Source organism: Puntigrus tetrazona, chromosome 12 (genome assembly GCF_018831695.1).
Source record: "Puntigrus tetrazona isolate hp1 chromosome 12, ASM1883169v1, whole genome shotgun sequence".
Classification (NCBI taxonomy): domain Eukaryota; kingdom Metazoa; phylum Chordata; class Actinopteri; order Cypriniformes; family Cyprinidae; genus Puntigrus; species Puntigrus tetrazona.
This window is the reverse complement of record NC_056710.1, coordinates 10507595-10517790: the sequence shown is the minus strand read 5'-3', so window position 1 is coordinate 10517790 and position 10196 is coordinate 10507595. Positions and strand designations below refer to the sequence as shown.

The following is a 10196-nucleotide window of genomic DNA, read 5'->3' as shown; positions in this document are numbered from 1 at the left end:
GTAAGTGTTGGCAAATTAGAGCTCTAGCTGAAGGCCGAATTTGCTAATTTAATTTCACGCCGTCACGTCCTCTTTGTCAATTCAATAATCGTGGCTCGATAACGGTCCTGTGAGATCCATTTCCCATATCCCACGTCAAACTGTCATGATTTACAAAGATAACATTAGATGTCCAAAAATAGTAAAGGGGATACACTGCTTGCATTGGGTGGTCTGGGATCCCACGTTTATCCTCCTTTGGCTTTGGAGAAAACATTAATTAATTAATTAAAATATTAAGTTATTAATTAATTAACTGATTTGGAGGCAATGGAAATATAATATAAAAATATTAAATATTAAATAATTAAAAACATTTGATAAATTGCAATATTGATTCATATAAAATGATAGTTTGCAAAATGAATAAATATCAAATATTTATTACAATATGGCAAAACAAACTTGTCAGTGAAAAGCGGTGAACAGTTTTAAATGGCTCAAAATAAAGGATTTATGAGAAATGAGAATAATGAGAGGATAATGAGAAAACGGTTTTCTTTATTGCTTCAACAAATGTTTTTGATTATCATTTATAGGTTTGTATCCAGAAAGGATTCGACTTTATTAATACATTAATCGAACGCATTGTAAATCAAAATGGTCATTTTTTGTGTTAGAGTAAGTTACCAGTCCTGAAATGTAAATAGTTTTATGCTTGAGCCTTCATAAAACTTTTTAGATGAAATACTTTTTTCAAACTCTTTCTCCTTTTCATGTTGTCAAAATTAACCAAAAGATCAAAATAAAAAACAACAGTCCATGCAAGGAGTTTATTAATGAGCAATCTGCTATAATATACAAAGAATTTTCCTCTCAAACATTTCATTCAACATTCACCCAATACTTCAAAGACACAAGTACTGAGGTGCACAGTAAATACTTCCCTTTCTGTAAAATATTCAAAAAATAGCTTGTTTTGAATTTAAATATCATTTTTTTAGCAGGATAAAAATGTGCACCATGTAATATAATGAATATAATTTTAATGTGGTACCAAATGCAGTTGTATGCAAAACATTTTCCTGACCCCAGTTTACATCTCTTATATCATGCAGAGAAGGCAAATCAATTCCAACCCAATACAAAATAATCATGTACAGTTTCTGTATGAAAATAGAAAAAGATATTAAATGCCATATACGTTATATGCAACAATATAATCATCCGTTTTGAAAAACAAAATTGTACAAAATGGTAGAAACAATCAAGAACTACTTACAACAATTACTTGATTCTAACTTACAAAAAGTAAGTGTGATGAATGCTATGCCTTATATTTTTTCTAACCATCCACTGATTATAGAACATTTATCTGCTTTAATTCATAGTTTATTATTACGCTTATGGGATATATTGACAATAATAACATTATGGTATTGCACTCTTTATCCATAACAATAACTATATTCAGAGTAAATGGATGCAATGACTTTATTTTGGAGTTTTTGGCCGCTGTCGCCAGTTTTTGGATGTGCTAAATACTAAATTCATTTTAGTGCACTTTTGATTGCATTTATAAAACTATGTGATGGATATAACATTGAGGAAGCGTATCCAGTTGAGTCATAACAGAAAGCAACCGAACAATTACAAGGGTAAAGTGATTAACAAGCACTACGTCCCGTAGATATACTCACAATAGGAGTTAGCTTTCAGAATTGATATTGGACTTAAAACGCAGAATACTTTGTATGTGCATAAAGAAACACATGTAACACTTTCTGACATTTGTGCAACAAAAAGCACGCCACACGGCACAATAAAAGAATCATTCATTGTCCGAGTAATACAGGATTAATAGACATATTCAGATATGATATATCCATAATGATTGTAAGCAAGCAAACAAACCCACAAGGTAAAATAAAAACACTTTTTTTGAATATATATTTTCATCTGTACAGACTGATAGCTTGATAAAAATAAATACATTTTTCTTTTTTTTTTGATTGCATTTCGTGATGAGATGATACATTATCAGATTGCTACACTGAAAAGCTCAAACTGCATATGAGATATATAAAAATCTTGAGTGAAGGAAGTCATTTTAAAGCAATAACTATGGGAACTGACTATTGAAGACACTGCAGTTAAGATTAAAGTTTCTAGAGACCAAGACTTCACACAAAATATTCTTAAATCTTTGCCTCTGTGCAGCTTTCTTCTTAGCTGCCTCATTTGGGTAAAAGCAGCCTATTCCATTTGCAAAAAATATGATTTTATATTGCAGTTTTACCACAGTGACACGCATGGTTTCTCCCACCTGTAAAACAGATAATCACACTTTCCTTTTAACATTTCTTACAAAAATATTTCTCTGTGATTAAAAGCACAGTGTAATGTCACCGATTCAGCTGCTACCTCGCCAGTCCAGTTCATTGCTTTAATACATCAAGGCATCTTTCCTTTCTCTCATTGGTAATACTGCAGAAAATGAGAAGTGCAAGCTTTTGTGTCTTTCTTGTCGCTGTTGGCACAATGACACTGTGTTCTGTGAAAGTCCGACAGAACTCCAGCATTTGCTGGTGCAGAGAAACTATAGTCTATACAGACCGATTTGTAGCTATTTTTGTAATGTCTGAGCTTTACTTGATACATTCATATCTCTTTGATAAACAACTTTGCTACTTCATCCATCAACAGGCCATAGAAGGTCTGAAAATTAGTCTTAATATGTGGCATGAAGTCCATCTGCCTGCTTATGAACTTCTGTGATTATGCATTAATAAATTGAGTCCATGCCTGCATCATGTCCAGTTTCAGATTAGTGTTTGTTTACATCGTGTATTCCTGTAAGGTCAAAGAGTTTGCTTGGATGGTGTCCAAGATCAGACTCTCTCCACACGACTGGGGTCATATGCATCTGAAGGCAAACACAAGTTATATTAGCCATTTTTCATTTAAAATCATTACAAGAGAACAGACATGTAAAGGACCATTAATATATTACAATATATGTCTAACAGTAGATTGACAATATGAGTTTAGTCTAAATGTTTGGAGAAATATAACATAATTTGCATTGATTGTTTTGATCCTTTATTCTATGCTGATTTGCCATTGGCAATAAGTATGATAAATCAGACCACGCTTCCCTCTTGTGGTGAAGAAACTCACTGCTTATTACGTAAAGCATTAAAACCAGTTTGTGGCTTGGCACCTCATAATGCATATGTATGTAATTGTTTTCATATGTAATGGGAAACATGTTCCTTTTTTTCCTAGAAAAAGTTGATTATCTGTCCATTTTTTCTGTTTTACTGAAGGTGGCATGTATTAGGGTATTAAATATTAAAAGCAGACTGGTTAAAAATTGCTCATTTATATGTACACTCTTGGACAAAAAAAACGTACAAGTCGTTTTAACAGGATCCATCAGTTCACACAACTCCACTGAACATCTCTGAATCAAACTTCCCATATTCTGCAACCTAATTTTAGGGAGTGCATTTGCTTAATTCTTGATCGTTTCTTCAAAGGTAAAGTATGCAATTAAAACTGTTTTTAAAAACAACTTAAAAACATTTTATTTATTTATTCATTTTTGCCCAGGAGTGTGCCTTTACTATACACGTAGTCCGTAAGTCTTACAAATTCAGGAATTCAGTGTACTGACCTGAAATAAACAGCTTGTCATCATCCTCAATTGCAGACATTGTATTATCCATGCTGAATCCTTGTGGCAGAGTGATCTCTCTCTTTGCTACCATGCCACTGCGGGGTTGTGGGACTGGACGTGCCAATGACTTTGGTGACTGCCTTGATCTTGCTAGTATCACCTCTTCAGCTGAAACTTCCTCCTGAGCTTGTTCATCCTCTTCTTGCATATAACTGGACGTGTCTTTGTTTTCTCTGACTGCATTCTCACTGTATTGGTTCTTTTCCACTAATGTTTCATCCCCTTTAACTGACTCTTTTAGTTCTCCTCCCTTTTCTTCTAAGCCTGTCTCTTTGGCCAAGGTGATCCTGGTAATAGTTCTCACTAATGACTGACAGCTTTCCTCCTTTGCATAGACGGTGTACTCCAGGGATGCCTGATCATTTGTGGATGAGGGGGACAGAGGAGGTGGGCAATATGCCTGCATGTCATGTGGTACTTCTGTTATCTCAGAATTAACTGTCTCCTTCCATTCTCCCCCACCTACACTAAGAGTCAATTCCTCATCCTCGGTCAGTGGAAGCGACAAACATAAGTTACTTGGAGGAAACTCTGGCAGCTCCAACACAGAGGAGACTCTCTGGCTATGCTTTTCAGCGCTAAGTAAATCTTCTCCAGACTCTGGATCTCCTCCAAATCCTACCTCTGACATATCTTCATGACTTTCCATAGACCTGTCTGGCACTTCCTCATACTCTCTACTGACATTCTGTTTGTCCTCATTTAAGCTCAACTCTTTGGTTTGTGTTGCCAATTCTGGAACATCTGTGGTTTTCAAATTTCTTTCTACCAGTTTGTCATCATCCTGATCAACAACCAAAGCTTCAACTGGCACTTCAATGCCAAGTATTCTGGCAGCCCGTTGTTCAATGGATTCATTTTCAGGAATACCTTTGGCACACTGGACTTGGTACAGGTTACTAAGGTCTTCATTCTGCATACTATTGGCCTTCTCTTGACTCAGAAGAGTCTCAAGGTGTTCATCTGCCAAGGTCTTTTCATTACTCCAACTTAAATAATCTGAATAACAATTGTCATCATCATCATCATCTTCATAATTAGCCTTAAACCTACAATGAAGACTCTTGATCACATGTATACGTGAGGACCTTGTAACATCTGGGTTTTCCCCAGCTTCCTTCTTGTTGGGGGCTTTGGAGTTGAAGGCATTATTATTGTTCAAGCTTTGAGTACCTTCAGCATACTCAGGACTGTGCCTGCTTAAATCTCCGCTACTGTCTGATGACGTAATCTGCAAAGTCTCACACATCTCTGAGTTGTCAGAGGGGCTAGTTAACATAGGTGACTCAGGACTCAAGCAGGTAGGGGATCCAGAGGTCACAGTGTCTGGAATGGCAGTGTATACCGTTAAACCAACATCCTTAAGCAAGCACTCTTTTGGCACTGGGATATCCTGCCGATGTACTGCTGGATCAGTGTCTCCCCTCTGCAGAATCTCAAAGCTGACATAATTATCAGATTTAGTGATGGGTATTTTTTGTCTCTGGCTGTCCAAGTTCACCCTTGCCTTGGAACTTTTTATACTTTTGTATTCTGGATGGCCTCTGTTCCCAGAATCTGACATTACATTTAAGTTATTGCTTTTCATTTGCGTCTCTGTGACCTGCACTATATGTGACTGCTGGTCAGTTTCCTTCTTCGTGTGGAGGGTGGTGGTTTCCTGTCTTGTATTATTGATGTCTCTGCTTGAGTCACTCAGCTCTAGAATACTATTCAATGCCTCATCCAGCTCTTCTATATTCTGGTCAACATTTGGATACTTCCCAGTATGATCCTGTATCTCCTTATTAAAAGACTCAAGCTCCCCGATAGCATCCCATTTTCGTCTGTTCACTGGCTTTAGCAAGAACTGTCCAAAAACTTCTTGACCATCTGCTGTTTGGTTTGTCTTTCTCAGCAAAGGCTGACGGTCTGGAGATGGCGGAACTGATGATGATTGGGGTAGAGTTGGGCTCCTTATACTTGAACTACTTCCAGTTCTAGTTCGGGAGAATGCACTGTTGCTGGAAGGGTTGAGATCCTTTTGACCTATCATAGGATATCCGTAGTTGGCACTACAGTTGGTTTCACCTTCATTATCAGTGATCGTGTAAGGGGAGGAATGTTCATTTGTCGGAGGATGGGTATTTCTGGATACTTCTGGAGAACCCGTCTGAGTTTCCTGGTTTCTGTACTGATCTCCAGGCCAGGATCCTGGACAGAACAATTCATTGTCTTGGCTTGGATTAAGGGACCTTGTATCTACAGTCTCTTTCCTCAGAGGGGAACTTTTAATAGAGGGGGAGCTGCTGGACTGTATTCGTTTCTCTTTGCTTGATGTTTTTAAAAGGTTTTGGTTGTCATGCTGCCCCACTGTGTTTTCTATTGAATTTGTCAATTTTTCATTGTTATTTGGGTCAGACACACTTTTGTTAGCTTGCATACTAATAGGGACAGATACAAGGCAAAACATTGTTTCTTTGAGCTTCTTCTTGGAGTTTTTCTTGTTCTCAGACACAGTTTTTGCCTCAAATTTCTTTACTTGTGTCACTGTCTCAATCAAACCCTGGTTTGAGTTCTGTTGCATTGTCATTTGAAGAGCAACTATATTTCCATGGGTAGCTGGATGCCTGTTGCAGTTTTGGTCAGGTATTGTGTTTGAACTTTCTGTCTCCTTCAGCACTTCCTTGTGTATACTGTCCTCATTAACAGAGTCACTTATATTGCTTTTACATGGTTCAGTGCGGTCAAAGGATTTCTCTGTGAGAGTAAAGGCACTGTCGTTAGATTTCTCAGATAAGAGGTTGACCGGAATCTCATTCCTGATGTTTCTGATTTTGTCTGCATCCGTCAACGAGTTTCCATCTATCCCTGCTCCTGAAATGTGTCTGACACGAGGGTCGTCAAAGGGAATGTACTGAACATTACCCATTCGTTCTTCACTGTAGCCTGGATACGCCTGTCTCCTGCAGGGCATACTTCTCCTTCCATCCCTGTAATGATCTGGCCAAGCCATCCCAGTTTGCCTTATAAACCATTCCTGCACTTCTGTCATCGCAGAACCCTGCATATATGGGTCACCTCTATATTGGTGGTTACCCATAGAGATAGGATAAGTTCTGTGACCTCTATTAACTACAGGCTGCCTCCTGTAGGATGGAGGAGGGATATAACCGGGGGGCTCCACACCAGATCCAGCCAGTTCTTGTACAAAGTACTCCTGCCTTGAGAAGGGCAGTGGAGTTCTGTCTCTTGCACGAGGAGCAGGCTCCCCCGTGAGCATCTCTGCGCTCCCACGCATCTGCTGGTGCACTTCATAAGATGGAGGTCTGAGCGGTCGGCTAAATCTGGGTTTTGATAGTGGTGCGGACTGCGCTCCTGATCGGTCAGTCCACCGCTGCCTGTTCTCCCCATCATTAAGATGCCGTCCATGAGGGTCTCGTGTATGATGGCCATTTAACTTATAGCCTCCATATGAGTCTTGCCCAGCAGTTGGTATGCTAAAGTACTGGAGGCTTTCAGATTGAAGAGCCATTCTGGGTAGTGACTGGGACTTGTTTTTGGTTCTAGGTGGAACAGCTCCTTCTGCAGTTCGTGGCCTGCGTTGCTCCTGTGCCACCTCATTTTCGGATGGCTGGCGGCTCATGCTGGTCATTGGGCGCCACTCCTCTGTTCCCAAACTTTGGTACTTCCTTTCAGCTGCAATTCTCCACTGGTGCAGAGCCATCTCTCTCTCCCTGGCACGTGCACTCTCTGCCCGTCGTTGTCTTTCACGGTTATGTTCCTCTGTGCTTAAGGCAGATTCTGGTCTCCGTTGCATGCCTTCTGGTTTGTTGGGAACCCCTCCTCCACTTCCACGTGGGTCCCTGAAGTCTGCATAATCCAAAAGCACACTAAAGTCCTGACCTCTTCTTCGCCAGTAGGACACATCCTGCTCAGATCTAGGTTGTGAATGTATTCCTCTGTGGGTCTCAAAAAACCTGCATTAAAACATACAGATGAAATTAAATAGAGGTCAGTTGATATATTTAATAAGCCATACTTTAACAGGCACTACCTTTTTGACTTGAGGATGTAGGATGAAGGAGTTTTTAACTACTCTACACATTTATTGTTATTAATAATAACAAGATAAATTATTAAAAACATAGTTGTTCTTCATATTCTCAACTTTCATTAGCAATCATGACCTGAAATAATTAATAGAAACTGTAACTGAAAACAACAATTTTACATAATAATATATAACATATAAAACGTATAAAATGTATATACTTGATGGTAAATAGATTAAAATCACAACTTTCTAGGACATGCATATAATCAAACGTATTTAAATGTATGCATTTGAGAAACAGTTAATTAATTTGTATTTGTCCATTTAATTAATTTACTTTTTGCTTTGTTAGTTTACATTTACTTGTATATAATACTTTATATCCTGGGTCCTGAAGCAAAAACTGGATAACAATCAACACATTTGTGTTCATAACATCTCATGTACATTAAACTAAGAGGGGGAAAAGTATGCTCACAGTGTTGTCTACAAAGCAGAGCACCTCAACGGGACCAATAAATTGGGAGGCTTTAAAGGTGCAAACAAACCAAGTTGAATGAGCATTTTCTCTTAAGCAGGAACACAACAAGTGCGTGTGGTGCAAACTGTTGAGTCAGCACTGAAGGTCTGTTCTTTCATCCAATATCTTGGCAGCAGAGAGCATATGATCTGCATGTTAAACAATCCTGACCTGCCCTTATGGAAGGATTATCTAGCTTAGTAACAGTCACAGCTGTGGAAGTACTTCCTGCCCTAAACTGCTGAGTCTCAAACCGTGTGACATGCAATTAATTTAAAGTGCAAAGATGCACTATAGCTTGATGGTATGCCAATAATAATGTCAAAAGAAATAGCATCTAATCTAATCTAATCTATCTATCTGTCTATCTGTGACATAAAAAAAAAATCTATGGCACAAGGACATTATAACTTACTGATCAACATACATAAAGAAAAAATTACACTTCCGATTGGAAAATGAAACAATCTTTTTTTTTTTTTTCTCTCTGAAGCTGCTCTGCGACAATATGGTTGGCAAATGCAGATATTCCCATTTATATTCATCATGTTTTATTAATACTGGTGTTATGTAAGAGATTGTTATAAGGAATGGAATATTGATCTGACAAAGGGCTCATGGGACATGTAGTTTACTGCTGCCTCTGCATGCAGAACTAAGCATGCTCAGTAGGGGGTGCTGCGGGCTTTCTGACAACATTTATGTTTATTCCACTATGGTCCCGTGTGAAATGAGAGGAAATAAAAACCGCACTGCAAAATCTACTAAACATAGTTAATGAATTCATTGGCTACAGGGGGAGTGAGGTAGGAGAGAGTGCAGGGAAATGAGTGAGACGGAGGAAACGGAGTACATGAAAATGTAGGAAGTACAAAGATTTCAGAGGATGAAAGAAAGTGCAAACAAAAAAATAAGAAATGGAGAAAGGCGACAGGGGAGGAATAGAAAAAAAGGAAAAGGCAAAAACTGGGATCTGTCCTGGTGCGAAAGGGAAGTCCTTGACAGCTCCTACCTTTACGTAACACTCTTCATCATGCAAGACAGCTTAAACCTCTGATCAAAGGGACGAATGAAAAAGAAGGGAAGACAGCAGCAATACAAGAGTGCAGGGCAGGAGACGAAGAGGTCAAAAACAACTCATCAGCACAACTCACCCACTGTCCGTGGTCAGGCTATCTTCAGGCAAACGTCCATCTCCTAGGTTACCGTTGTCCACGTCTTGTGTCCTCTGCTTCCTGACCCTGTTCTCGGCGTCACCGGGGAATCCCCTGGCAGGAGCTTGTCTGATGCCTCCGCCGCTGTAAACATGGTCCCCCTCGTAGCCATTCACGCCGCTGTGTCCTTTACGCTTCTCAGCAATTTCACACCGGCTGTCGCTTCGTGTCGGCAGACATTTCTCATAGGTTGCGGGGTGGGGGGAAGACGAATGTGAGACAGGGACATTGTTGCTGTTCCTTTGAGGGACTTTGTATCCATGAGAGATGAGAAGGTCTTCCACGCTGTACATGGCTAAGCGGTGTGTTTTTGCTTTTAGTGGTGTGTGTGTGTGTGTGTGTGTGTGTGTGTGTGTGTGCGTGCCTGTGTGAGTGTCAGATGAATTCCGCTCCTAGTCCAGATGAGGCAAGCTCATGAACAGCTGCACAGGAGAGGCCATCGCTGTGAAAGAAAACGGGACAGAGGGGAGGGAGAGAGAGAAAGAGAGAGAGAGAGAGAGAGAGAGAGAGAGAGACATAGATGAAGTTAAAATGATTCTCTCTCACAGTCTTTTTCATAAGAGGATTGCTGCTCACAGCCAAAACAAAACGATAGAACCACGAGAGAAACGATTCTGGTCTGTCTGTCTACTGACCCAATCTTCTCTTCTCCCATCTGCCCCCTCTTCTCCTATCTCCTCTGTTCTCCATCCAGAAAGGAAAATC

The 10196-nt window shown here is 39.5% G+C and overlaps 1 protein-coding gene across 1 annotated transcript; it reads right to left on the bottom strand.

Moving 5' to 3' along the window:
* Window positions 1-798: 798 nt before the first annotated feature.
* jcada (junctional cadherin 5 associated a) lies at window positions 799-9948 on the bottom strand. The gene is made up of 3 exons (XM_043254025.1): window positions 9432-9948; window positions 3659-7680; window positions 799-2905 (listed from the first exon to the last, which is right to left on the bottom strand). Exons 1-3 carry the CDS (start codon window positions 9782-9784, stop codon window positions 2871-2873), a joined length of 4410 nt encoding a protein of 1469 aa, XP_043109960.1. The 5' UTR covers window positions 9785-9948; the 3' UTR covers window positions 799-2870.
* Window positions 9949-10196: the final 248 nt, after the last annotated feature.

Coding starts and splice junctions, on each gene's coding strand:
- jcada (XM_043254025.1), bottom strand. CDS start 9,784: ATGTACAGCGTGGAAGACCTTCTCATCTCTCATGGATACAAAGTCCCT. Junction 7,681..9,431: donor AGCCTGACCACGGACAGTGG/GTGAGTTGTGCT, acceptor GTTTTAATGCAG/GTTTTTTGAGACCCACAGAG. Junction 2,906..3,658: donor TGACAAGCTGTTTATTTCAG/GTCAGTACACTG, acceptor GTTTGCCTTCAG/ATGCATATGACCCCAGTCGT.